This window comes from Aspergillus luchuensis, chromosome 6, assembly GCF_016861625.1.
Source record: "Aspergillus luchuensis IFO 4308 DNA, chromosome 6, nearly complete sequence".
NCBI classification, from domain to species: Eukaryota; Fungi; Ascomycota; class Eurotiomycetes; order Eurotiales; family Aspergillaceae; genus Aspergillus; species Aspergillus luchuensis.
In genome coordinates this window covers 2,158,633-2,186,470 of record NC_054854.1, presented here as the reverse complement: position 1 = coordinate 2,186,470, position 27,838 = coordinate 2,158,633, and the positions used below count along the sequence as shown (strand labels likewise).

General features: G+C 51.5%; 9 protein-coding genes across 9 annotated transcripts; 2 read left to right on the top strand and 7 right to left on the bottom strand.

The window, feature by feature from the left end:
- Positions 1 to 564: 564 nt before the first annotated feature.
- On the top strand, positions 565 to 1,077 carry AKAW2_60741A (uncharacterized protein; the record flags this gene model as incomplete). Its single annotated transcript, XM_041692900.1, has 1 exon — positions 565 to 1,077. The coding sequence occupies one exon, from the start codon at positions 565 to 567 to the stop codon at positions 1,075 to 1,077; it is 513 nt and encodes a 170-aa protein (XP_041546239.1).
- Positions 1,078 to 5,006: 3,929 nt separating this feature from the next.
- Positions 5,007 to 7,159, bottom strand: AKAW2_60740S (DUF803 domain membrane protein; the record flags this gene model as incomplete). The annotated part of the gene is made up of 2 exons (XM_041692899.1): positions 5,007 to 6,326; positions 6,401 to 7,159. The coding sequence occupies 2 exons, from the start codon at positions 7,157 to 7,159 to the stop codon at positions 5,007 to 5,009; spliced, it is 2,079 nt and encodes a 692-aa protein (XP_041546238.1).
- An 874-nt stretch (positions 7,160 to 8,033) lies between these two features.
- Positions 8,034 to 9,871, bottom strand: AKAW2_60739S (putative Patatin-like serine hydrolase; the record flags this gene model as incomplete). The annotated part of the gene is made up of 2 exons (XM_041692898.1): positions 8,034 to 9,198; positions 9,288 to 9,871. 2 exons carry the CDS (start codon positions 9,869 to 9,871, stop codon positions 8,034 to 8,036), a joined length of 1,749 nt encoding a protein of 582 aa, XP_041546237.1.
- Positions 9,872 to 10,706: 835 nt separating this feature from the next.
- On the bottom strand, positions 10,707 to 11,448 carry AKAW2_60738S (CinA family protein; the record flags this gene model as incomplete). The annotated part of the gene is made up of 4 exons (XM_041692897.1): positions 10,707 to 10,875; positions 10,971 to 11,161; positions 11,212 to 11,286; positions 11,353 to 11,448. 4 exons carry the CDS (start codon positions 11,446 to 11,448, stop codon positions 10,707 to 10,709), a joined length of 531 nt encoding a protein of 176 aa, XP_041546236.1.
- Positions 11,449 to 11,637: 189 nt separating this feature from the next.
- On the bottom strand, positions 11,638 to 12,920 carry AKAW2_60737S (MOSC domain protein; the record flags this gene model as incomplete). The annotated part of the gene is made up of 3 exons (XM_041692896.1): positions 11,638 to 11,660; positions 11,716 to 12,832; positions 12,906 to 12,920. The coding sequence occupies 3 exons, from the start codon at positions 12,918 to 12,920 to the stop codon at positions 11,638 to 11,640; spliced, it is 1,155 nt and encodes a 384-aa protein (XP_041546235.1).
- Positions 12,921 to 13,361: 441 nt separating this feature from the next.
- Positions 13,362 to 15,236, bottom strand: SHM1 (serine hydroxymethyltransferase; the record flags this gene model as incomplete). Its single annotated transcript, XM_041692895.1, has 5 exons — positions 13,362 to 14,506; positions 14,559 to 14,696; positions 14,753 to 14,846; positions 14,902 to 14,958; positions 15,066 to 15,236. 5 exons carry the CDS (start codon positions 15,234 to 15,236, stop codon positions 13,362 to 13,364), a joined length of 1,605 nt encoding a protein of 534 aa, XP_041546234.1.
- Positions 15,237 to 16,892: 1,656 nt separating this feature from the next.
- On the top strand, positions 16,893 to 18,045 carry AKAW2_60735A (putative GPI anchored protein; the record flags this gene model as incomplete). Its single annotated transcript, XM_041692894.1, has 3 exons — positions 16,893 to 17,069; positions 17,137 to 17,219; positions 17,292 to 18,045. The coding sequence occupies 3 exons, from the start codon at positions 16,893 to 16,895 to the stop codon at positions 18,043 to 18,045; spliced, it is 1,014 nt and encodes a 337-aa protein (XP_041546233.1).
- Positions 18,046 to 18,640: 595 nt separating this feature from the next.
- On the bottom strand, positions 18,641 to 21,063 carry AKAW2_60734S (putative acyl-CoA synthetase; the record flags this gene model as incomplete). The annotated part of the gene is made up of 4 exons (XM_041692893.1): positions 18,641 to 19,059; positions 19,149 to 20,027; positions 20,088 to 20,483; positions 20,547 to 21,063. The coding sequence occupies 4 exons, from the start codon at positions 21,061 to 21,063 to the stop codon at positions 18,641 to 18,643; spliced, it is 2,211 nt and encodes a 736-aa protein (XP_041546232.1).
- A 2,064-nt stretch (positions 21,064 to 23,127) lies between these two features.
- Positions 23,128 to 23,925, bottom strand: rasB (Ras small monomeric GTPase RasB; the record flags this gene model as incomplete). Its single annotated transcript, XM_041692892.1, has 2 exons — positions 23,128 to 23,775; positions 23,848 to 23,925. 2 exons carry the CDS (start codon positions 23,923 to 23,925, stop codon positions 23,128 to 23,130), a joined length of 726 nt encoding a protein of 241 aa, XP_041546231.1.
- Between the last annotated feature and the right edge of the window lie 3,913 nt (positions 23,926 to 27,838).

Sequence of the window (27,838 nt, the reverse complement as noted above, 5' to 3'; positions counted from 1 at the left end):
GCGAACTGCTGAAGAATGAAGCAGTCGATAACCTGCAGCCGCCAGGATGGTAGTACCGAGGCAGCGTGCACTGGGCATGGCGCAGATGTTAGTTAGGTAGCCGGTCTGTCGCCTTACTACTTGCACCTTAGCAGGGCGCTAGTTTGCTCCGATGGTGGTCAACAGACACTAAAGCAGACTCCTCCACTCCCTTCAGTGGTTTTTTTCCTTCTCTGCCTCAGCACGCCGTACTATCTAAAAACACTAACTATTGCGCCCCCCTTGATGGCCCCTGTTATTCCTTAGGACCTAGTTGTCTAGCTGCTCCCGCGGATGCTGAATCTCCGGATAATGGACGAGGATTACATTGCGCCCCCCGTTCCCTCCCCCTGCTGTGCAACGTTGGCCACGGGAATAACCGGTCGAGGACAATTTCTAGGCTAGTGAGTAGCTTGACGCCCCCCGAACAAAGGGAGATAAATCTACGGGAAGGGGGTATTTGCCATTCTAGAAGACAATTACACATTTGGCAGAAGGCAAATAATTCCGTGCTGATCGATTCTACTTCTCCGGCCGGAATGTGATATGGCCCCCAACTCCCGGGTCTTGTGCAACCGTCAGCACGAGCGATCTCAACGCATCCATCTATCCATGCCTCTCTGGTCGATGATGACCGGTCTCCCAACTAGGGAAAGGAAATGCGCGCCTCGATTGGCTGTGTCCCCCTCAACTGTTCAGCGACGACCCGAAAAAACCACACTAAATCAGCTTCAAACCACCCCCGGTCGTCTCTCCAGCACGCCAACCACAGCCGAATTCAGCCCGAGCCCGTCGCTTTTCTCCGGACAGATTCGGGCGGAGTCGATTGGACGGGCGCGTGCGGAGGGGAAATTCGACGTGAAATCACTGTCTCAAGCACGGCGGCCACGACCGCTAATTGGTTTCCCCATCCCATCCTTCTCTCCTTTTCCGGAGCGTTATTGGTGCCGTAAGAAAGGGCCAAAAATGAGTTTAGAGGCATCTCATCTCACGGTAGCGAGAGGGGACGGACAGTGGGCAGAGGGCAACGTGAGTGGTCAGGACTGCTGCACGCAGTAATTAACCTTACATTGCATGTTCCGTTGTTACCCGTGCACGATCGACTGCGCAGGTGGATAGCCAGTGCACTAAGCTTTGAACGATCCTACTCACTCCCCTCTGGACATCCACGGCTGTGGATTACTTTCATCTATTCCTCCTCCTTTTTCGCGATGACCAATTTGAAATGGGCTGCTGCCTAGACAGGGACTTTAGCGGTCAAGATAACGCTGACGGATTGCTGCAACCTTAAACAATCCGGATATTGTTTCAGTGGGATAATGCGACCGGCCAGTGAAGAACCGGATTGTTGGTGGCTGATGTCACGATTCAGAGTCTCCATTTTTAGAGAAGGAAAAGTGACCGGAAAGAGAAGAGAATATCATCGTAGTATGGCAATAGTGGGGTTTCCATTTCTTTTTCCTTTAATTTTCCCTTCTATTCCTGAATTAATTATTCTACTTTTCTAATACGGGGCAGTCAGTGAACAATTCCATAAGTAGATGACCTTCCAGATCGGGGAACCCGGCCTTTGCAGGACGATGAGATGAATGGATGGATGGAATACAGTAAAACCGGCAACACAAGGAAATTGGAGGGAAGGAAGGAAGACCAAACGGGCCACGATGATCAGCGCCAAGCGACACGGACCCTCGTCGCCCGATTGTCTGAGGCGAGATTCTCGACTTGAGGGGTTGTGCTGGTCATGATTGGGTAGTGAATCTGGTTAGTGGGTGAGTAGTTGGTGAGGAGGTGGGAAGACGTGGGAGGGGAGGGGAGAGGGAGGGGGCGCACCGACTGGCGGTGGAGGCGACCACGTATCTTTGCACATCCAGATTAATTTGGCAGAAAGTGAGTTGGCAAAAAAAGAATAATGAACGTGATGATGGCAGAAACGGGAAAATTGAACTCACACTCTCCCACACACGGCAGACCAGGCAGGTAGGCAGACAGACAGACAGACAGACAGACCGCTAAACTACTAACTAGTAATGAAAGTACCACTACTTAGACTATCCTTGCGTTGGGATGGCGTTGTTTGGTTTCAGCAGCAACAACCCGTGATGCATACATACATACATAGTTACATATATTATCATTTGCCAGTTATATCTGCCTATGGTACTAGTGATAGGATACATAAAGTAGCAATAGATATACAGATGATATAACGTATGTACATAAAATGATGAGGAGTCTGTCGATCGCTGCACGAGTGAGAAATAGATAGTAACCCCCAACCACCATCAAGTAAAGTAGTAGGGCTTGAACTTAAACTAGTAAGTAGGTTCATGAAAAGTTTCCTAACATAGTAATGCAGAGTGCAGCAGCAGCAGCAGCAGCAGCAGCAGCAACAACGTACATACATATATCCAGAAAATACAGATCGAGATACATACATAACATTGAACTGAAAATCGATGACGATGATGACGATGGTGACCCTACATCAGCTGACAGATGATATGTACGATAGTTTATTACTTGAATACAATCCCTTTTCTTTTTTTGAATTTCTTTTATCGAGTCAGTCATTATGTTGGTTAACGTTTATCCCTTGATTCATTTCCATTAGCCACTCAATCACTCACTCACTCACACACGCTTTACCGTTATTTTATTTCTTCTTATAGCTTTTGAGTTCAATCCTTACCACCCACCCCCTCCCTTTTTCCTTAATCCAGTATTCCCTATTACTACTTGCATACATCCACATATACATACATACATACATACATATACTCATACATGATCCTACATACTTGAAATAAGAATGCTGGACAAACACAGAGGGCTAGAACAAGGCTACACAAACCCGTGCAGGATGCATCATCCCAACTTATTTTTTTTTCCCAACCAAGGATATAATATTACACAAAAAGTGGGTTAGTCGTCAGCCAGCCAGCCAGCCACGATGAGCTCATCTATCTTTTTCTCTTCGTTTCTTCACCGTCTTTCCGTGGAGGGAGGGGGAGAAAAAAGAGGAGGTTGGAATGTGAATGAGTGGTATGATCTATGATCTATGATCTATGGTCTAACTAGCTCTGATGATATTGTGCGAGGGACTCGTTGCTATGCTTCTATATTCTGAAATATATTTTTCATGATGGTATAGATGGTACACTTATGTAGAGTGTAGTGTAGTGTAGTGTATGCATAGCATAACTACTGTATGTCAAGTATGTGCTTATGTAGGATTTATGTACACCTAGTGTGGTAGATGTAATTTCATGTTATGTGAGCAATTGAAGCATATGGAATTTACTACCATACCACGGATGGATCATGCTATGTCAGGCAAGGCGAGGTGAGGTGAGCTAAATTAACTTAATTCTTGTAGTGGTGTAGTTTGCCTCGCTGTTGTTGCTGGCAGTGATACTACTATCTATAATATATCTCTACTGTTAGCAATCTAGTAGTAGTAAGTAGGTATTGTTGTTGTAGAATAGTGTTCTCCAACAGTGGTTATATATATATAATGTACTATCATAGTAGAATTAGTGTAAATCAAGGCAATGATGGTGATAACAATCTACACCACCACCACCATACCATAAACCCCCCATTAACTACTACTTTCAACTACCACCCAGCTCATCCAAATAGTAGAGCCCTTACATACTCACCAAAATAATACCACATCAAATACTCAGCAACACCTTCATCCATCCCATTTCACCGATAAGATAAAGCTCATCCGATAACCCACATCACATGACCGATAAGAAACTCTGGTATCCCCCCTCCAACCACCAAACAAAACACACACACACACACACACACACACACACACCAACACAACTCTCTCCACAGAAAAGATACTACTCTGCAATGCCACCGCCTCCCTCCAAACCTCCCCCCCTCCCAACAAACCACCTCACCTTCGACACCTGGAACTCCTCCTCGACAGGCCACCAAATCGCCGACCCCGGATCCTCCCGCGGAATCACCTCATGGCGCGAGACTCGACGAGAGAAACTCACCAGACAGTTTGGGGTGGGCAGGGGGGATTGTACATATGACAGTGATGGGGAGAAGAAAGGGGAGTGGGTTGTGACCACCCAGATACCTGCAAAATTGCAGAAGAAGGAGAATCAGCAGCAGCAGCAGAGGGATATACGGAGTATGTTTGGAGTGTCGAAACCAATTCCTCATTCTACTACTGGGATATCTTCATCATCATTGAAGAGAAATGCTACGTCATTGGATAATCATGAACAGGAGGAGAAGGAGAAGAGGATAAGAATTGATCATCAAGTCGATAATGGGAATAAAATAACAGACACAGAATCAATATCAAGGAGAGACAATAATGCATCTACATCTACATCTACATCTACCATCTTCTCCTCCCTAACCATCCACATAAACGGCCAAACAACACCCACCGTCTCAGACCACGAACTCAAACATCTTCTCATTTCGCACGGCGCAAATCTCTCGCTTCATATGCATCGTGGAGTTACCCATGTTATTCTGGGGGAACCTAATACTCCTTCTTATTCTTCTTCTTCTTCTTCTTCAATAAATTCAGGAATAAAGGGAGCAGGGGCAGGGGGTGGGTTAGCAGCTGGAAAGTTACAAAAGGAGATACAGAGGGGTGGGTGGAAGGGGGTTAAGTTGGTGAGGGTTCAGTGGTATGTCCTCCTTTCCCCTCTTTCTTCTTTTTTTCTACTCGGGTTGTTGAATCGGATGTGCTAATTGTTGTAGGGCTATGGATAGTATTGCAGTAGGGAAACGTCTCTCCGAGGCGAAATATGCTGTTCAGTTGAGAACGAACCAGAGGAGTGTGCTTGCATTTACATCGTCGTCTACAGCTACATCAAATACCATTTCATCCCTTTCATAACATTATCTATCTATCATACTATATACATTAATATCATCCTGTTCATATCATGTCTTCGTATCTCATATCATACATCCCAAAATATGTCCAATCAATATCGTTAGATGAATGCTCCTCGTCTCCCGGGCAGTTGCACACTGCCTCCACTACTCGCCGATCCATGTCTGCGCCAGCCCATACTCCGTCCGCTCGACGACAGCGTCCCCGCGCTACTATGCGATCCGCGCCGGCCCATATCCACTGGTGCATACGGATCTTCAAGCGGCTCTTCGTCCGGGAGCGGTGGAAGCGGGTTGACGCGCAGCCGGGCGGGGTATAGCTCCGGCGAATGCATTGACCCGGAAGGCAATCGGCCGGGTCCGTCGTCGAATGTACTATCGTGTGAGTCGAATCGGTCGAGCTTCTCGTCCACATCGTCGTCCGGTGCTGTCTCGCCGCGGGAGTCGCCGCGCACGAGGCCGAGGCGTTCTTCTTCGGTGACGGACTGCGCCCGGTGGCGAGGCGGTCGGGGAGGAATGCTGCTTCGCGATGCAGTTGCTTCGTGGCCTGTTTTCATTCGGTGGAGCATGGTGTTGAATGAGAATTGGCGTCGAGCGCCGCCGTGGGGTGGCGGGGAGGGGGCCCCGCGCTCTTCTCCCCATGGCGTGTGGCTGCGCGAGTCGTCTGCGATGGACTGCGGGTAGCGGGTGTCGGGATGCGGTTTGTGGGCAGACAAAGCCGTCATGGTAACAGGGTCCGGCGGGGCATGTTCATCTTGAATGGGCTGCCAGGCGGGATGGAAGAGGCTCGAGGCGCGGGATCGCAGGTCGTCGAGGAAGGAATGGCTGCTCTGCTTCGTGTCGGGTCGCTCAGGCTCGTCTGGTCGCTCTTCCGGTACGTGCGACATGCCCAGTGGCGGAACGGGATACTTGACCGAGGGGTTGCGAAGGGTTCGCGTGCGTCCCAGGGTGGTTGGACCTTCGCCGAGGACGGTCTTGCGCCGGCGCAACCCGTCCCATTCGATCACCTCATTCTCCGCTGGGGGCTTCATGTCCTCCGCGCGGTCGTGGAAGTAGCGCCGGGCTTCCTCGGCTTCCATCTGACGACGTGGGGTAGAGAGGCGACGAATGATGGCGGCGGTGGCGCGAATGGAGTCGGCCTTGGGCTCGAATTCAGGCTCTTCTTGCGTGGCGACCTCGCGCACCTGGTCGAGATCTCCCTTGAAGACAGCGGCATCAGGAACGTCTTTGGCGGACTTGGACAGCTGCAGTAGCACGACACCAGCGCAGATCTGCAAAAAGCCTAGGATGACCGTGACGATGGAGGAGACGGATCCCTTGAAGCCGCGGAACAGCACGGCGGAGGTGACAATGGTGGAACTGGTGAAGAAGACATAGTAGGTGGGGGTGACCAGCGCAGCGTTGAAGATGTTGAGGGCTTTCTGCTAGGCATTAGTGTGACCGACCCAAATAAAACTCGGAAATCAAAAACAAGAAGGGTAGGGGAGGAACGCACATTGAGATAGATAATCTCAGTCAACAGCGTCGCAATAACAAACACCAGCAAGACATACATAAACCACTGGTTAAATTGCGCCTCGCCATTTATCTGAGCCAGAATAGCGGACCCCAGACCCTGCGTTGCCACGACACTCAACCCTCCAATCAACGAGCAAATGCTGATATACACAAACATGCTCTTCTTGCCATATTTAGGCCCCAACCAAACCGCTGTGACAATACACCCCACGATAATCACTCCAGCATAGGACAAAAACCCCGGAGCAATGACATAGCTCTTCATTTCCTGAATATCACTCACCGACGACTGCTCCGGCGCATTTAACGCAATAACCACACTGCCCAAGATGCAGCAAAAGCAGCCCACTTTCCCAACAAAACTCAGCCTCTCCTTCAGGAAGATCGCCGACAAAATGGTGGTCACCACGACCGTCAGTGCGCCCAACGGCGTCACGAGAATAGCGTCGACAAAAGCATAGGCAACAAAGTTGCACAGCTCCCCGATGATCATCAGGGTCATGCCGCCCCACCAGAAGAGGTTCTTCAGGTATCCGTACCCTTCGCCAGCTTCTTCATTGTACTTGACGTTGGCGCGGAGGAGACCTTTCTTCTTGAGGACGAAGGAGACGCCGATGAAGAAGCCCGAGGCAATGGCGAGAGAGATACCGATGGCTTTGTAGGAGGCTGGACGGGAGGAACTGTCGGCGCGGGCGGCGAGGAGGTTCACAGGATGTAGTGGATTATCGGAGTCCATGATGGGTAGCTTGGCTGCATCGGGGACACTGCCTGCAGTGTCTTGAATCTTACTCACACTCTCACTCTCTCGTGTCGATGCTGTGCTGACGGTGGGAGAGAGGAAGAAGGTGTCGTATGTGAGATCGGGCGCGAAAGGATAATAGGGGGGAGAGGAGCGATAAGCGAGAGTGAGATATAATTAGTCGGGGCCTGGCGCTAGACAGCCATGGATGAATGGTTGAGGCGCTGCAGGGGCGAAATAGATAGACTGTTGAATGATTGGATTGGACTGCTTTTCCACGAGGTCAGACTGACAGCGGATCGAGGAATGCAAAAAAGGCGTGCGATCGACAGGTCCGTGGGATCGGAATGTGCCAGATCGATACTGATCGAGATCTGATGCTGCGAGGGTGTGAGGGGAAGGTATGTAAATTGATCTTAGTAGAAAACAAGGGGGGGAGAAAGTGCAGAAAAGCAAGACAGCAGGGGGGAGAAAAGAAGAATGGCTTGCGTAAGATGAACGGTTTGTTTGTTGCAGAGAAAAGCGAGGCTGGGAAACTGAAGTCAATCGTTGGTTGATCCGGCGCCAGTTGGGCGGCGCAGCACATCCCGATCCACGGTTCGTCGCAATGCTTCTTCTCGTTTCAATTTTACCTATCCTTCTAGAACATTTTACACCATATCTATCTACGCACACTGGTCCAGCCGCCTCAACAATAATATTCATTCATTAACGGGTCATTAGGGTATCCATCAGATCATAACCGGAATTCGCCCGCTTTCCTTGCAGGATTCTCGCAGACGCCTCCCTCATACACCATAGAAGTAAACTCATCATCAAAAATCAAAAAAGAAAAAAAGCATAAAATAGATACAGGAAGGTATTGGTATCATCACCGCACATGGTAACTCGGCTTCCGCTGCTTGTTTACCACCGGTGGCTCGTCCACTGGATATGGCGGTCGAAGTTTCCCACTCAAACTTCCACTGTGATTGTGTCCCGGGCTGGTCGTTGTCGGCATCGGCATCGGAATACCTCCCAGTTCACTGGGATACTCAGAAGGATAAGGAATCGGTGTCTTGGGAGGCACCGGTGGAGGCAAGCCATCGTGGCCATGCCCGGTGCTGGGTCGAGAGGACCCGTGCGTCCGTGAGCTAGGCCGACTGACCTCGCCAGCCCCCGGACTGGCCAGGTCGCCTGATGTCCGCCCCGGTGATGGTAGCACAGTATCCTGTGGCGTGGGGTGCGCTGGCAGTGAGTCCTCTGTTGTGATATAAGGCACAAAGTCACCCGGCAGCTCAGCTGGTAGCTCCACGGCCATCGGGTGCGATGGCGGCGGCACCGACAGTACTGGACTGTGCATGATAGACGAGGTCCCATCGTCGACCTGACCCGCCGCCGCATGGTCAGCCAGCCGGCGGTGTTGGCGCTCAATTTTGGCGAACTTGACACCGGCATCCAGGATCTGGTGCTTCACCTCCGGTCGCGTCAGGTAACGCCGTGTGTTGGTGCTGATGTCTGCCAGCCGGTTCCATTCATTCATGCCAAACTCGCCCACGCCCACCTCGACGTTCAGCCGGTAGTAGTTGTCCTTGCTCACATTGCGCTTAGCTAGATGGTCGCGCAGCATCGCCAAATGAATATCCTCGCAACCCTCGATCTTGGCGATCAGACGTCGACGGGCTTCTGCGAATGTGCCCAGGGCATCCCCAAAGAAGTCCTCCCACCACTCGTGTTGCCGATTGTTGGTGCCTGGTGGGCGCTTGCCAGTTCCCACGCTGACAAACACCCCGATTTCGCGACCGGGCCACTCATTCATAACCGCTTCATCCAGCGCCTGCGGCGAGGGGTTATAGGTACCGGCACCTTCGTCGATGAAGACGTGCTGTCCAATCTGAATGGGCTTGAAGGCTAGCCCGGTGGCCGAAGTGGCACGACCAGCCTGCCAGACGGTGCAGTTGAACTCGGGCGGGGGTTCCTTGCGCGAATCGTAGGACCGGAGGAGGACGGTAGAGCCGTTGCGGGATGTAGTACCTTTGTAGAGTGCAGTCACAGCACTGATCAGTCAGCACATAGCCACAAAGAAAAGGAGCCAAGCAATAAAAAGTTAAAGAAGGCAAGACAACAATAAAAGGAATAAACATACGTTTTCGTCCGATACTCCCGGTTATCATACAACAGCGCATCCGGATTTCCCCAGCGCAAACCGTTCACAAATGTCGAATTCCGCTGACTAGCATGACCCGACGAATGAGAGCCAGTAGTACTGAAGCTAGCGCGACTGCCCGAGCGCTGGGGCACCGACATGGAGTTGGGACTAAAAGGGGCACTGGCCAGCGAATTGCGCGCCGACGGGCTCAAATCGTTACCCTCCGCTTCGAAGACGGTATGTTCGCGGACGCATTCGCGGATGGCTTCTTCCAGCTTAGAAGCCTTAAACAGGGTTTTGTGGAAAGGAATGCCGGCGAAAGTCTTGTCGGTTTCGAACACGCGGCGGGTCATGCGGACATAGACATCTTTGCAGGTCTCGAGATCGAGGCGTAGCCGGCCCAGCATGAGGGCGATCAGGCCACCGGTTCCGGTGCCGACGATAAGGTCGAAGTGGTCACAGGGTTTGGGAATTTCATCGCGACGAGGAGCTTTGCCTTCACATTCGACGTAGACGCGGTACATGAGTTCTTGGAGGATGATAAGCATGGAATAACCACGGACGCCGCCACCATCTGCCATTCACGTGTTAGGTTAGTGGGGGTTCCTTTATGAGCATCTAGAACAGATACTTACCGAGCGACAGGATCCGCAAAGGCGGACCCTTGGTGGTATCCTTGCGGCGGAGGTTGACGGAGTAATCCATGACCCCGCCGGGCGAGACGGATGAGGATGGATCGATGGGCTGATAGATGAAAAAGGCGAGGTGTTGTGAAGAGGTGCTATCGAGGATGATATGACCGGGATGTGAAGATACTTGAGATGGTGTGAGAAAAGAAGCGCCCGACAGAGTAGTAAGTAGTGGTAGCACGAAGGCAAGAAGATCTTTTGGCCTTTTGCGGGATGAAGAGAGAAACTGCGCGAAATGCAGGTGAGCGCTGCGCCACGGTCGGGCCCACGATGACATAAGGAAGCCCGCGTAGGGCAGTAATAGTGCATGATCATTGGCTGCAAGTGGAACAAGCTGTGGCGGTGTTCCCACCAGGGCGGTGCCGGTTTCCCGTTTGGGCCGGAAGTTCGTATTCAATTCGGCATTTTACCGATGCCGAATTACCCTTTCAGGCACCACTGTTTTCTCTTCTTGCATGATATCATGACAAAGACTGCAGATACCCTCACTTTCTTTGAGTTGTTTGTTCTATCACACCGTAATTTGTTGGTGCTACTAGCTGTATCACACCGACAATGCAATGCATCAATCCTCGCCATATCAACTTAGTACTGGAATAGGTAACCAGCTCTACACAGCCCGAAATAGAAGCACAGCACCGTCCAGTCTCAGTACATCCATGGATCAATAAAGTCACATTCCCAACCCAAAGTTGACTTCCTCCCACTCCACTCCTCTTTATCACTTCTACAGTGCTGGAGTGGTAGGCTTAACCTCTCCAATAAGTAAATCCCTCACCAACTTCAATCCCTCCCCAGCAAAAAGCACCATGTTCTTTTCTCTTTCCGCGGTTCCCGTCTCCACCTCCCTTGTCACCGTTCCAGACGGCGTCGATACTGCGAGCGCCACATATCCACTGCATAACTACGTATCAGCACACTTTGCATCATCCTATACGACTACCCTTTCTCCGATATATTAGAATATTATAGTAGAGATCGGTTGACTCACGGGGTCCGATTCCTGCTCGTCCCACCTGTCGGTCCTGCCGTGCCACTCTCACAAACGGTATATGTAGATTTCAGTGTGCCGCGCACATTTTCCGCGATCCCCGCCACTATTTCTGGGGTCGGGCCACTGTAGTTCTCTAGATGCTGAGGGGTCCAGCCGGTGTAGGTAATGCGGGAGTCGAGGGTGTATACCTAATCCTGTTAGCCATGGGGAGGTGACGTGCCCAGCAAAAGGTAAGTACCGTCAGCCCGCCTTTGTAGATGCTGGATGCGCCTGGGGCTGAGAGGAGACAGGCAGAAATGAGGCCTCCCGATGCCTATATAATTGATAGCCTTGGTCAGTTGTGAAGGGACCACGGTGGGGTAAGCGGAGGGAGGGGTACGGTTTCAGCGACGGAAATGGTCTCTTTGCGGGTGCGGAGGAGGTGGAAGACTTCTTCGATAAGGGGGCGGAGACTGGATGGAGGGAATTCAGACATTGTGATGTTACTGAAGGGGGAGGACTGTAGGTGAGGTGGTGGTTGACGTTGAGGTTGATGAGGGGAGAAGCAGAAGTGGTGAGGAGTAAATGGTCTAGTGGTCGATACGTCATCGCCAATCAAATTCTATCGCTAAGAATTGTCCATAGTATCCTACATCTATATAGTATCTACCCTCTTTAATGTCCATCAGTTGGTCAATCCCGGCCAATCTGTACTTATCAGTCACACAAGAACTCTCAGATGGTAGAACAGTAGCACACTCACCATAAACCGTCCGTTCCTTAACCCTCCTTGCTACCACCACCGCATCTCCAACCCTCACCGTCCGGCCATCCGACCCTCCATCCAGAAACCCATATCGACCAAACACTGGACTGAATTTGGCGCCCTTATCGACTCGGCGGTCCTTCATCAACTTCTTTAGCACAGTCCCTGACTCACCCGTACCCATCTTCCCCGTCGTATAATCAACATTAAGACTCTGACACCGTATACAATTGGCCGTGAGCAATAGCTTCGCCGAACCAGGCTCTCCAATCTGCACTTCAGCCCAGAAGTCCTCCTCAAAGGCCGTCTCTGCGCCAGATATGACAATGTTCGGCCGGGCCTTGGTAACATCCATTTCCTCATCGCCGGCTAACCGTGCAGAGACATCCTCGACTGAAGTGCGCGACACAATCAGATATGGCGCCGTATCAGCAAAAGTAATCTGCTCTTCCTTCTTATTCTGGCGTCCAGCCCCATACCAAACCACAGCTCCTGCTGCCCCTGTTGCTCCTATACTCCCCAGTAATCCCATACTCATACCTACCCAAGACAACAAAATCATCACACCCACCAGCCCTGTTCCTAGACCTAGCACCCCGTCCCTCCACCACCACCCCTGTATGCCTCTATGCGCCGCACTCTTCTCCGGCGCAAAACTTCCCAAAACACCTCTATAATTCCCGCCCAAATAGACAAGCACCACACGATATCCAAAACACTCACTAAACCACCCGTTATACTCCTCTCTCATGATATACCCCTTTGTCGGACTCTGGTGCATTACGACTTCTACCTCCTCTAACCCCGCCGTATCGGGTATCAGCGGTACCTCCATCTTCCGCTGGGACTGGGATTGATCAGCAGCAGGAGGACGATATGTGACCACTATCCTGCTGGACTCAGACCCTGATGCTTTCTTGTCATCATCACTGCGAATGATATCGGTATAGAAAAGCGACATTTCCGGGAAATGAGGCACATGCATATTCTTGTATTCGCCATTGGGAAGGACTTTGAGGAGCATATAATGGCGGTCATAGGGGAAGCCGGTTCGAGTGAAGGTTGCGCTGGAGATGGGAACGCCTTGAAGGGATTTGATGGGGTAGGTGTAGAGCTTTTGGTTTATAGTTGTTAGTATTACTACCATTGATATTGGGATACGGACATGGATGTGGGGGATGATGTACTTGACTGATGCGCATGGTGATTTGGTGTTAAGAAGAAGTAGTATTATAGTAAATATATGGTATATCTGAATATGTATGAATTCATACGAGAGTCAGACAGAAAGAAGGAAGGGATACAGGGTCAGGATGACTGACTGAGTGATGCATTCCGCGGGAATTATTAGCCAAAGCAAGCTAGCTCCATGCGGAGATAAGCCGGGGAATCCAGACTCGGAGGGGAAAATGACTCCAACTTGCTTGCCCTATCGGCGCTTTTTTCTTATCGGCGGGTCTCTCCTTCCCCGTCTTGCTTTTGTCTCCGCACGGGTTTCCCTTCTTCCCCGACTCTCTCTGAATCCCATTACTTCCTCTTACTTAGTAAAAGACCCCTGTTATGATGTGTTGAACATTTTGATTTCACTGTACAGACATGCATTCGTAAATTAAACATAACCATGATCATTCCCCCCACCTCTCCTACTCATCCTTAGCCCAAGGCAGACTAAATGTTCCCGCCCAGTCCTCCACCTCCTGCCGCAGGAGCACAATCTCCGGAATCTCCTCGCCCTCGCGCACATATTCCAAGAAAGCCTTGACGGTGTTCGGGTTCTTCACACCCTTTGCAGCCGCGCTCTCCTTGGCTGCCTTGTCCAGCTTCTGTGTGATGATCACCGCCCGGTCCACAATGTCTGCGACGCGGCGGAAGTCCTCCGGCTGGAAGCCTCGCGTCGTCATGGCCGGCGTGCCCAGACGTAGACCACCGGGCTTCAGAGCCGACTTGTCACCTGGCACCGTGTTCTTGTTGCTGGCCACACCGCACAGCTCCAGCACCCGCTCGACGCGCGCGCCGTCCACCCCGCGGTTCTTCAGGTCCACCAGCACCAGGTGGTTGTCGGTGCCGCCAGAAACGATGTTGTATCCCAGACCTCCGTTGCTAAGCGGGCTGCCAAGACGGTCTGCCAGGGCCTTCGCATTGGCCAGCACTGTCTGCTGGTAGGTCTTGAACTCAGGCGACTGCGCCTGCTTCAGCGCCACAGCCAAGGCGGTGATAGTGTGGTTGTGGGGGCCACCCTGGTGACCTGGGAACACGGACGCGTTGATCGGGCCCTCCAGGTCATACATCTCCGGGTTGCCCTTCTTGTCCGTCCGGCGGACACCCTTGCGGAAGAAGATCATCGCGCCGCGGGGTCCCCGCAGCGACTTGTGGGTCGTGGTAGTCACCACATCTGAGTGGGCGAAGGGCGACGGGAGGACGTCCGCAGCCACGAGACCGGAGATGTGGGCCATGTCGCTCAGCAAGTATGCGCCGGCGGCGTCTGCGATCTGGCGCATGCGAGGGTAGTCAATCAAGCGGCTGTAGGCCGAGGTACCGGCGATGATGAGCTTGGGGCGGTAGAGAAGCGCCTGCTTCTCCAGGGCGTCGTAGTCAATGAGACCGGTAGACTCATCTAGCCGGTAGGGCAGCGTTTCGAAGTACTTCGAGATGAACGAAATCTTCTTGGTGGGGGTCTGGTAGCCGTGGGACAAGTGACCGCCATGGGGCAGGTCCAGGCCCATCAAGCGATCGTGGGTGTTGAGGATGGCGGAAATGGCGTAGAGGTTAGCGGGCGAGCCGGACAGCGCTGTGCTGGTCAGTATAGTTGTCGCATGCTAATGTCACTATAGAAGTCTCACGTTGCACGTTCACACCCCATTCTTCGGGGTTAAGGCCAAAGGTCTCGAGCGCACGCTGCTGGCATAGCCGTTCAGAGGCGTCAATGTGCTCGTTTCCACCATAGTATCTAGCACCGGGGTATCCCTCCGAGTATTTATCTGTTGTCGCGTCAGTTTCTGCTGCCCCCAGGGTCGAATGATGGAACATGACTGACTTTGCATGACACTGCCCAGCGCATCGAGGACAGCTTGTGATGTGAAGTTCTCGGAGGGGATGAGGTTGATGAAATGTTGCTGACGTTTTTTCTCCTATTTCTAAGGTGAGTGGATATACCAATTGCACTTAAAGAATTGGTAGTCCTACCTTCTGGAGAATGTCATAGATGGCGGGGTCGGACTCCTCGAGGGGTGCGGAGAGCAGCTGGAGACGGTAGTTAGCGGGTATGGTACGATAAAGATATGGAATGACATCAGGCAACCCGGAAGCTGCTGCATTGCATGAATTCCGCACAATGAGGGAACACATACAGTCTGCTGTCCTTCACGAGTCGAGGAGGACACGCTGCGGCCTTGTCCCGGCAGGCGCAAAGGAGCAACCACCGCAGGACGAAGCTGGAGAGGGATGGCAGTCGACCGAATAGCGGAGCTTGCCGTGCGCGGGATCAGGCGCGAGGCCTGACATCCACAGCGACTCAACATAATGCAGAATGTGTGATGTACAACGGGATCAGGTTGAGAGAGGGGAAGAGGAGGCAATGGAGAAGATAAAAGAAGAAAAGAAGAGGAGGGAACGAGGGACCCAGCGGACGAAGACGCAAGGAATGCGCGGTGATGGTATCAGCTCTCCGGCGCTGATAACGAGCTTGCCCGACTGGCCGCCAGTTGCCCGCGGGAAGCACCTGACTCTAGCCCCAATCGGGTTTAGCATCTCCGAGGGGCCCGTGCGTCCGGGAGGAGTAGATAATCCGGTTCCGAGCTCGCTTGCGGGAATCCTCGCTTCCCTCCTTTCATTTTGTTTGTGTGTTTTTCTCCCTCTTCTCTTCTTCTTTTCTTTTTCCTTTCTTCATCACACAACTAAATCCAAGATGAAGAAGGGCGTTTACGCTTGGCAGTTCTCGTGGATGGTCTGGTCTCGATCAGGCTAACCCGGGCGATGCTGACATGTCCCCGCTCTCACCATCCATTAGGGACAATTTGAACCATCCGATTGGAATCGTGTTTGTGTGTGTCTTCTGAAATGATGTGATCCACAGCTATACATGGCTGATATGTGATAAAGAGATGGCTGGGACATGGGATGAAGTGTTTTTTTTTTCTCATAATATCTATAGCGGTTATGATAGACCGTGTATAGTTTATGTGATAGTCAGGGACTACTTCCAAACTAATGAATGCAAGTTGTCAAGAAAAACATCGATGATCACGATCTAGAACTGTTTATCCACTAAAACTATACTCCGTTCTACTAAGTACTCCGTTTCCTCGTAGCGAGGCTCTCACATTGACCTTCAGCTGCAAACTCTAGCACTGTCGAGCAGGATGATCCTGAGATTTGGCGACTTATGAATAGAAACCGGATATGGACCTATGACTGAAGGAGGCAATGATTCTCAGGAGTCATTAAACCTTAGTGAACAACACCCGGTTCCTGACCCAAAGACAACTGGTAGCCACAAAAAGAAAGACGGTGAAGGGGGGAAAATACAGAACAAGACAGACCCAAGCAAAACTAACAGATCGAATTATGATGCCAACAGCATCCAGACCCTGAGAGAAAGGCAGTGAAGCACTCATTAATTGGTGATGTTTCACCATTGCCAGTTGCCCGCTGGGTTCCTGCAGCCCGAAATTGAACGTGGGGAACTTCCAGGTGGTAACGGTATGGTCACTAGGGGGAAAGAATACCCCGGAGAAAGGGTAGAAGATAGGAGAAATAATAGAAGGCACTAATTCACTGTATGTGTATTGTTGGTAATGGCCCGACTGTGGACGGACAGCACTAGACTGGAAGGAGCGATGGTGGCTGCCCCCTCTTCGCTCCTTCCTTTTACTCTGTAATGTTATTTATATTAATATCGGGATCGGCCCGCTGGTTCGCCTCCTTTTCTCTCTCTCTCTTTCTCTCTCTCGTTCACTCTTTTCTTCCCTCCACTCACTCGCTGTTTCAGCTCTTCCGGTTCTTCAACCGAGTACATTCTTTTTACACGAACACAGTCAATCCCTCCCAAGACTACAGTCTTTACAAACGAGAAAAGAGATCCTATCTCTCCGTCAGTCCTTCGACGTCATCTATATATCCAATCTCTACACAAAAATCCAAACAAAGCACCTTCAATTCCACCCACATCCATCAAAATGCGTGTCGCTTCCGCTGCTGTCGTTGCCTCCCTGGCTGCCGGTGCCATTGCTACCGAGTACAAGACCGTCTATGTCACCGAGTACACCACCGTTTGCCCTAAGGCCACTTCTCTGGCCACTGGTCCTGGTGCCGGTTCTGGCTCGGGTGCCCAGACTACCCCGGTTGCTGCTCAGGTACGACATTTTCACCCTCCCTGAATTTTCCGCCTCAATCAGCATCAACTGACTTCATTCGATATAGCCTACCACCGTCACCATCTCCGGCACCCCCTACACCTACTCCACTCCCTTGGTTACCTCGACTGTGACCCACTGTGACAAGTGGTATGTTCTCGGCTCCATCCGCGAAGATCACTATCCGAATAACCTCAAACTGACTTGATTTGATATCAACAGCTCCGCTACTGCCGTCCCTGCCACCTCCACCCCCGAAGGTGCCGCTGCTGTCGGTACCGGTGCCTCCCCCAGTGAGGCTCCTGGCTCTGGCTCCGGCTCTGGCTCTGGCGCTTCCCCCAGCGAAGGTGCCTCGGGCTCCGGCTCTGGTGCCTCTCCTAGCGGTGCCGCCGCAGGCTCTGGCTCCGGCTCTTCCCCCAGCGGCGCCGCTGCTGTCGGTACCGGTCCCTCCCCCAGTGAGGCCGCCTCTGGATCCGGCTCTGGATCCGGTGCTTCTCCTAGCGGTGCCTCCGCCGGCTCTGGCTCTGGCTCCGGCTCCGGCTCCTCCCCCAGTGGTGCTGCCGCTGGTTCCGGAGCTGGTTCCCCCGGTGCTTCCGCTGGTCCCAGCGGAGCCGGTGCCAATGGAATCGGCGCCACCACCCCGGTCGTCTCTTACACCCCGGTCCCCACCCCTAGTGGCTTCCACCCCTCCTCTCGCCCTCTGATCCCCAGCAGCAAGCCCGCCTCCTCCAAGCTCGTTGCTTCCTCCAGCGCCACCCCCGCTGCCTCTAGCCCCGCCCCTGCTAGCTCTTCCAGCTCCAGCTCCAGCTCCGGCTCCTCTGCTACCTCCCCCGAGGGTGTCTCCGCCGCTGGCACTGGCTCTGGCTCTGCCACCACTCCCTCCGCCCCTGTCTTCACTGGCGCCGCTACCCGCGCCGCGGCTGGTGCTGGTGCCGGATTGGCTTCCGTCTTCGCTCTCGTCGCCTTCCTTCTGTAAATGACTTGACTTGAGTGTGTGTGTGTGTGAATGGAATCAGATCTATAGAGGCATATAGAAGGTCCCTCTTGACTTTCGGGACTTCTATCTATACCATGCGAGAATCTACTGGATACTAGCGAATCAGTGGAGGTAAATGATCGGATGGGTGGTTTCCTTTGTTTGTGTCGATACTTTTTACCTTTTTTTTCTTTTACGACTCGACTGACAAATAACTTATTGTGTGCTTTATACCTTATTGGAATCTTCTGACGTCTATGGTTTTTTTACTCTTCTTTTATTCATATTCATCTACGGCTTCGCATCGCTTGGCTTCCGGTTGTTCATGTCCTCGATTTTCTATTGTCTATAACTTTAATGTTTTGAGTCACGTCTCTGAAGCGATTCAGATACAGATACATACATATGTTCACTTATAATATTTGCGTATATCCGTTCAATAGAAACATAAATCTCGGCCGTGCATTGACAAATACAGTTGAATCAATGGTAGAAGCTTCACACACCCAGCATCCAACTCAGCAAGTGCAGCCATATATATCAACAAATGTCACCCATACAGCTTTATACGTATCCAATGTCATCCAACAAGTGATTATAGCTTCGCCCGCGCCTGCCGCTCAAAGTACTCCCGCACCCGTCGTCGTGCCTCATCCACAACCTCGGCATCTTCCACCGTCGGCGGCACATTCACCGGCGCCTCGTACTCCCCGCGCACTGCATGCTCAACCAGCTCCCGCAGCACCCGGCGTAGCGTCTTCCCACTGCGCGTCTTCGGGATCATTCCCCGGCCCTGGATCATGCCTCCCAGGGACGCGATTGCCCCGATCTGGTCGCGCACCAGCCCGTTCACCTCCTGGAACAATTCCGCTGCAGGTTTCGCGGGGATGGGCCCGGTCGCGGTCCGTGGCTGAATGAACGCGAACGGGAGGTGGCCCTTCAGCGGGTCCGGGAGGCCAACCACGCTGGCTTCGCCAATTTGCGGGTGCGAGAGGATTGCTTGCTCGATGGCGCCTTTCATAGAAGTGTTAGCCTGTATCTACTCTCCCTACATAGATAGATATATATATATATATATTCAGTGATGCGACGTCGAGACTTACCCGTACTGAAGCGATGCGCCGCGACGTTGATGATATCGTCGGATCGTGCCATGATATGTATATATCCGTCTTTATCGATCATCCCTGCGTCTCCGGTGTCGAGCCATTGTCCCTTGAATCTACGTAGATAACTCCGGTAAAATCGATCGTCGTCGTTGAAAAGTTGCGTGAATGCGGTGGGCGCCAGTGGAATGCCCAGGACAATATTCCCCATCGTGCCCGGAGGCAACGGTTTTCCCTCGTCATTGACTACGCGCACGTCAAATCCAGGCATGGGCAGACCTGCAGAGCCTGGTCGAATGGCCAATGGCTTCACTGCATCAGTATGGCGCGAGGACGGCTCCATTGCCGCAGCGCTTCTTAGTGCCAAGCCAGATATGGGAGAGCCTGACTCTGACGACCACCAATTGTCCACCACCTTTGCACCGGGAGCAGCGTATTGGCTCAGAAGTTCTTGGTAGGCTTGGACAATGCTGGGTTCACTCCTTTCTCCCGCAAGAAACAGTGCGCGAAAGTGTTTGAGACCGCCTCGCTGGGCCACCTCTTTAAAGCAGCGATTGTTGGGATCATCCTTGCGGATGGCCCGCATGGCTGTGGGTGCCGTGAACAACACATGGGCCTTATGCTCTTCGATAATCCGCCAGAAGGTGCCCGCGTCCGGCGTTCCCACCGGTTTTCCTTCGAAAAGGATTGTCGTTGCTCCAACCAAGAGTGGCCCATACAAGATGTATGAATGACCGACCACCCATCCAATGTCAGAGGCGCAGAAGATGACGCCTCCCGGGCCTTGTATATCGAATAGGTGTTTCATTGACAGCTGGAGTCCTACTGCATGCCCACCGGCCTCGCGAAACACGCCTTTGGGCGAGCCCGTGGTGCCTTGGAATTGGTTCTCGAGTCAGTTTTACCCAAGGGCCTCATTGACGATCGGGGTCATACCACTAGTATAGATGATATAGAGTCCATCTGTGCTCTTCACGGGTACCGGCTCGGCCCTGATGCCACGCATGCGTGCGCTTTTTACCAGTCGTTGCCAGTTACGTTGTCCACCTAACTTATCGGGGTTGTTCCATCGCAGCTGATCCCTCTGCCACACGATCACTTTCTCTGGCTTGAATCGACTCAGCTCGATAGCACCCTCAACCAACGGTCGGTAGGAGATAGGACCTTTCGACCCTTCGATACCGCACGACGCCGTCATGACGACGCGTGGCTTGGCCGCTTCGATGCGTTGTGCGAGCGACTTGGCTGCAAAACCGCCAAAGACTGCGGCATGAATAGCACCTAAGCGTGCGATCGCCAAAGCAGCAATGAGTGCCGCAGGAATCATAGGCACTGCCGATCGTTAGATTCTGGTTCATTTATCTTGGTCGAGGATGCTTCAGAATTGAGTCTTACTGTAGATAATGACGACGTCGCCCTTTCGCACACCCTCTTCCCTGAGCACGCCTGCTAGAACTTCGACTTCGTCCAATAGCTGTTTGTATGTATATTTCTCCTTCGTCCCCGTCACCGGGGACTCCCAGATGATAGCAATATTATCTCCATTTCCCGAATGGACATGCCGATCGACACAGTTGTAGGTGGTCGAGATCTCTCCGTCCGGGAACCAGCTCCAGTGAGAATGACTGGAGCCATTGGGAGTTGTTTTCGTTTGCTGATTGATGGCACGTGATGGCGGTTTATGCCAGTACAGTTGTTCGGCCTGGCGAGACCAGAAGCCTTCTGGGTCGCGCAGGGAGATGTTGTGTACCAACTGTTGCGGGTGGAGTGACATCGTGGATCGAAAACGATGCTGGAAAAGGGAGGGGCCTCTCTTCGAAAGCGTCGAAGGGATAGGACCGAAACAAATAGTAACGGATGCAAAGCCGATGGAAGAGACAAGAAATGGACTGGCAGCAACACACGCCCACATGGCCAATATGAATAGGAAGCGGTGTCAGTTCTGGTGGGAGGATGAGGGTCCTCTTGCAGATACTGAGCAGTTAGTCCCTGTCACATTCCGCGGGATGGGTCAAGAATTGGACATGCTATCCGGGACCGCGCTGGTGTGCCGTGAGTCTAGGGGGGTTTAGCATGGACACCGGCGTTTAACGTGCAGGCTCGGGGATGTGTCGGTCTGTACTAGGGCGATGCACCGCCGAAGTGGCCACGGAGGGGAAGGGACACTTTGAACATGGTTTGTCTTCAATCCAGAGTGGCGTTCGCGGCGGCGCGACCGCACCGAGACAACATGGACCGACAGGGATTCTACGGTGACAGCCGAGGGGGGATGTGTTGTCGATCACCGAGGATGAGAAGGAGGGGAAGTGGGCAGAGTAAAGGTGAGAGGGAGGAGACAAGACAAGAAGAGAGAGGGGGAAGATGAGGGGGAAGCAGACCAAAAGGTGGGGATGACAAGGAAGGGAGGTTAACCAAGTGGTCAATCTCCCTTCCCAGAGACCCACACCATCTTTCTCCGCTTTATGGAGACACTTTCCTCAACATGTGCTACTGCAGCAAAACCAGAATCAATTCCTTGGGAAAGCGAAAACCATGGTACAGTACAGTTGGAGTATTTACTAGTATCTACCAGAAATGAGCGAAAATCATGAACGAAGAGACTTTAATAACCACTGGTAGTACAGAACTTACTCCAAGGTTGACTAGTGACCAGTTGAGTTAGACAGCCTCAAGAATGAGACCTCATGCATACAGGAGTAGTATCTAGTAGTATCAGACGCGATAACCGAGCTGTTACAATCTTAGTTAGCATCATTTACCTCATGGGACAGTTCGTATTCAGGAAAAAGGAATTCATCTGATGCCTTCATTGGAACATCCTCACTGGTCAGCTGGTTTCAGCTAGCTTCAGCTGATATGTATACTACCACCTTTAGTTAGTATAGGTATTCAATTACCAATTGCTCAACCTACAAATGTCAAGATACTAGCATAATCACAGTACTAGTATAACTCATTAGTTACTATCTGGGTCTCTCCCCGCATACGGAACCATCCTCAACATCAACTGGTGTGACGGAAATAGAATAGTATATTAGGTTATCGAAGGGATCCATCTTTCTTTTTTTTTAACATCTTTGTGATTCTTTTGTGGTAATGCGAATGCATCGAAATTTCACAACTCAAAAGCTCAGCCGTAGGGTATCATATCGCAATGCCTGCTAAACGGTCGACTGCCATCCTCGCTCTACCACACGAGTCGTTCCATCATCTACCGCCGCCCCTCATCGCTTCCTCCGACTCATCGCTCTCCATTGCCTCGACCAGCTGCCCCTCTTGCCTCCTGGCCCTTCATGCGCCATTCATATATGCGGAAGGTTGGGCGCTATGCCGACGGGCGCCGGACAACCAAAGCCAAGAAGAAAACGAAATAATAAAAAAAAATTAACAAACAAGAACAGAAATTGCGCATCGTTCTATGGTCCCAGCAGCTCCGGAATCCCCTGTCCTTTGAAACATAAGATCCCCCATTGTAGCCGAAACACCCTGCCATGGACGCGAAAGAAAAATCCAGCCCCCCGGCACATATAATACTATTAATAGACAAGCATGGTTCATGCATCAAGCACAATCGCTGACCCGCCCTCGCATCTGTTCGGATTGGGCACCTGCGAGGATTGGGGACCGAGAGGACGAGCGTCAACGAAACAATAAACAGGTCGAAAGTTGTACGTTGCGTAAAGATCTTGTTGGACGGCGCATTGTCGACCAACCGGTATGAACATGGGGAAGATGCCGCCCCTGGTCCGAACCTCCACGAGGTCATATAAGAGAAGTATGAGATAGAGAGGCCAGGGGCAGACGTAAGTTGGGGAGAGGGAAAAAGAGATAAGAATGCGAAAAGATTATCAGATCACTGACTGATCGAGAAATATAGGTGTGTGATCCTTGCAGCAGCAGAAGCAGCAGGGCCAGCATCTAGGAGCCGGGAAGGGAATCAATCAGCCAGCTGAACGGGCCGTGCGGAGCCAACTATTCACAGAATCGTGCACTTGAAGGGGCGGCGATGGCTTCCTGTACGGTCGGGCCGGAACGATCTGGGATATTCGGGACCAGGATCACGCCCGGCACCCAAACCGGTCGTTCGTCTATCCTGAGATCGCCCTTGCTGTTGCTGACGCTGCTGTCGCAACATGCGGACCACGTCATAAAAGGCCTTCTCCACATTAATGCAGTTCTTTGCGGAAGCCTCGACGAATTCGCAACCAAGATCCTTGGCGAGCGCCTGTCCCTCCTGAGCCGAAACGGCGCGCTCAACGGCCTTGTCGCTTTTGTTACCGACCAACATGACCGGCACCGGAAGCGGGGGGCCCGAAGGCGTGTGAATCGGGGATCCCAGATAACTGGCTCCCGAGGGCGATCCGGAGTTGGCCGATTCCTTGACCATCTTGATCTGATTGTAAAACTTCTGTATGCGGGAGAACGAAGCTCTCGAGGTGATGCTGTAAACGAGGACGAACCCTTCGCCGTCACGGATCCATTGGTCTCTCAGCGCAGTATATTCCTCCTGACCTGCTGTGTCCAGTACTTCCAACATGCACGACTGTTGATCAATCACGACTTGTTTACGATACGAGTCTTCGATGGTCGGATCATAGGTTTCAACGAAATGGTTTAGACAAAGCTGTTGGGAAAGACCAAGGTCCAAAGATCAGTTGTCGGGACACCAGTGCGGGCGGGTACGCGAAGGGCTAACCTGAATTGTGAGGGCTGTCTTTCCGACACCACCATCCCCTAGCACCACCAATTTGTACAATGTCATTTTCCCCGACATGGTGAATGATTATTCTACCAGAATGGTAGGGTGATAGGTTGAGAAATAATTGGGTGTGTCACTGGGGAACAACCGGGGGTGGGTAAAGACCACAGGAGTGAAAAGAGGAAGAGAGGGAAAGAAAAGAAAAGCAAAGAGATCTATGAAGGCTCCACGGTGAGCACGGACGCGGGAACGGAGCGTTTCGATTCGCGAAACGCTGGGGTCCTAAGGAGGACGGCTATTTGGGTAGTGCGGTTAGCCACCGGAATCCATTGCCTTTGGACCCCCAGTCCAAGCTCACCAGTCCACACCGGAAGCGACAGGAGCAGCCAGAGGAGGGGGTTAAGGGAGGGGAAAATACGTACCTAAAACGCTCTGGGAAGAGGGTGGAAATTAAGGGAGAAAAAAGAGTGAGGGAGAAAGGTGTGAACGAAGAGCGATGAAAAAGTCGCCGAATTCTCGTTACTGCGACCTTTGTAGCAATGGAGGGGGGAAAAGCAACCAAAGATTGGAAGAGAATGTGGTGAAGGAGAACCTCTTGATTTGGCTCGAGGACTCTCAAATAAGCGGCCACCCACAGCTGCAGAATGGCACAAGCGGGCGGAGTTCAATTAGTGAGCTGGCCCGGAACTCCGCGTGAACGTAAGAAAATAAGATGAACGGGGCTCGCCCGAGCTTCGAGACACACAGATAGGTTTGCCTCAAGGTAATTCTGCCACGTGAGGGGCGAGACGCAGACAATGATCGCCAGCAGCGGATGTACTGAGAAAGTATCCGCAGGCTGCAAAAGGTGACTTTTTTTTCGGGGGGGATGCTGAGTTTTGACGAGAGTGGAGGGGGAGGAGGGGAAGAGGCGCAGGACCTAAAGGGAGGAGGAGGTCCAAAGAGGCTTGGCCGGAAAAGATTCGACGGAAGAGGGGCAACCCCCAATTGTTGTTGTTGTTTTGGGAATGGTTCCAAGTTAAGGTCCCGAAGAATGAGAGGTGTACCCGGGAGAGGAGGAATCGAGGAAAATGGAAAAGAAAGAGGGAGAGAGGAAAAGTGAGAGAGAGAGAGAGAGAGCAGAGGATGGGAAGGATTCCAAGAAGTACAGAAAGAAATACTAGAAGGATGATGAGGGGATGGTATGGAGAGGGTAAAAGGGAAAATTAAAATGAGGAAGAATAAAATAAAATAGAAAATTAACTAAAAAGAAAAGAAAGGGCGAAAAAAAGGATGACTAGGATAGAGGGATGATAGATAATGAAGTAGCGGAGACGATGATCCCTGCTGGAGACCAACAACCGCGGTTTAGTTACAAGAGGTAAGTAGTAGTAGGAGCCTGGAAATCAATCAGTGGATGGGCTAGATCGGAACCAATGAATTACTAGAATCAATCTAACCGGACGAGACACAATTGGAGTTGGGATTGAAACGAAAAGATCCTAAGGTGATGATGGGAGAGAGAAAACAGAGGCAACAATGATACAGTGTAGGCGAGATGGACGGAGTAAGAAGAACAGAGAAGGGAGGAAGTTGCAGTAGGAGGAGGAGGGGGTGGAAGTAAGTCAGGTAAAGTAAAGTCAAGTACACCGACCGAAGGAGGGGATAGGAAAGGTCACAGGATGACAGTTCTAAGGCAGGAGGCAGTCAAATCCGTCAGGTCATTAAGTTGAGTGAATGGGTGAGTAGCCAAATCAACTACCATACTACTGAAGGTAAGTAAGAAGGTAGCAATCTGGAGCTGGACAATGCTGCAACCCAAGACCCACGGGGGGTTGTGGAAACAAGTGGGAGGGTACGGTATGATACGGTCATTTTGCCTTGTATGGAAGTCTCCCGGTGGGTATCCGCTACTTTCAGGTAACAACAACCCCTCCTCTTCTCTCTCTTTCTCTCTTTCTTTTTTTTAATATTTATTTTCACTCTATCTCTCTTTCTCTTTCTTCTGTTCTCGTTCTGACGTAGATTCGAAGATTCTCATATAGATTACATTCTACCAAGTAAATTGGGGAATTGCAGGAGTTGACCGAACCTTCGCTGTTCTGATCATGCTGTTGTTACCGACCACGCACACTGGGAACGAACCAGTTTGAACCCGACAACCCATACAGTCAATCGAGATCAACCTAGAATCTAGACCATACTGTCTGACATGGGTATATGTTTGGGAAGGTATCTTTAGAATTGCATAGAAACGAACTACCTATTGCACTTGTCTATCTACAGAACCTTCCAAACGAACGACCAGCTTAGAGCTTGCTGCCTGCGACGCCTCGTGCTTTACATCATAAATCGGTCCCTGTCCCACCTGGATTGTTTTGTCCGCTGCTTACAGGACAAGGAGTTGCATTCAATTTGAGGTTCAGTCTTGAGATGGTTTCGGGTAGACACGATGTGGGTGCTTGGAAACACTAAGTTCCAAGGCTGCCTCCCCACAACAGACATAAGTCAGAACGGGCATGGTAACTGGTAACAAATGGTATTCGCCCCGATTGCAGATTTGCAGATTGGATCAGGAGTCAGGAACAAGTTCATTAGCTCTAAGTGTCCCTATGACGGAGGCACTAAGGAACAATTATTCGCCTGGCGCAAAGAGAAATCCAATGCGCATGTGGTGCCAACAATTAACCCGCGATGGATGAAAGGCAAACCATGGCACACTTGCTCATGGCGTGCCCAGGCGAGTAAAGCTAGATAATTGCTGGTGAACAAGAACCTTTTGCGCCACCAGGTGACTGCCCGAAGTTCTACCAAGGGATCAGAAAGGCAGTGCTCGATATGACGCCTTATGGAGCAAGCTACTCGTCTGTATGGACTAAAGTAGGTCCATGAGGACCCATCCATCCCGTGTAGCAGGAGGATTTTCACGGTTGACGATGCCCTAAGAGTCGCAAGTTCCACTCAAGTGCGACGGGGAGAAGGAAAGAACATTCCGCGCCCCCCCTCTCTCCCCTGGGGAACCGGACTAAAACCAATCATCCTGATTATCGGGATTTTGTAAAAGTGTAACAAATTCGCCCAAGAGCCATTGTACTTGGGCTGCGAAGCGTCGTTGTTTGTCAAGCAGAAGTGCGTCGGAAACCTCAACGACCTCGGACAATGCTAGTGAGTTACGAGTATTCTATTAGTCATTATTTGCACACTATTGGGGAGTTAACCTTGATGTTCACCAGTAACAGGTTCGTGGATATAGGTGCCCCCCAACATCGTAGAAGACTAGTAGCGTTCTCGAACAACGAAAAGGGGCTAGCTAAGTAGAACACAAGTCTCCATCGCCGCGGTATATGACGTTTGACAAATCGGCATCCGGTCAGTCTTAGTTTGAGGATGGGAAATCCCTGGAGGCACCCTGGTGGGGAGGGGAAGGTATTGTCCTTTCCCCCTATTGCATCTGCAGCATAGGGAGATTTATCGGAAGCAAAAGGTCACCATTCATGAGCTAAAATGTTAGCCCCGTGAGACACACTAAATAGGTTAGGAGAGATCAACTGTTCGAGGTAGCACAGTATTGCATGTACCGTTGACCTTGAAAGAGACCTAATTGACTAGTAACACAGGGCTCTCCAACCTCGAAGACGATGTGAAATACTCTACTTCGTAGTTAGTTAACTAACTAATAGCATATTCTGAACTTTGCTGGCTATCTGTTGGGTGACCCTCGACTATTGTTGGAGGTAAGTGTACAGATCAAGTATCGGGCCGGTCCATAGCGCGAGAGTTGGACCTCCGGCCCTTCCTTTGAGCTAGAGCTTACTGCCTACAGCGACGCACCCAGAGTCAGTCCTCGAATCACTTCCATCCCATCGAGACTGTGCGGAGCGAGCAAGATCGAAAGAAAAACTTCCTCCGGTTGACCGGACTGAGAGCAGACAAACTCTTACCAAGCCACATTATAGGCGCGATCTTTTGAAGAAGAACCTACCGCCCTGCTCTTGATTCATCCTTCCTA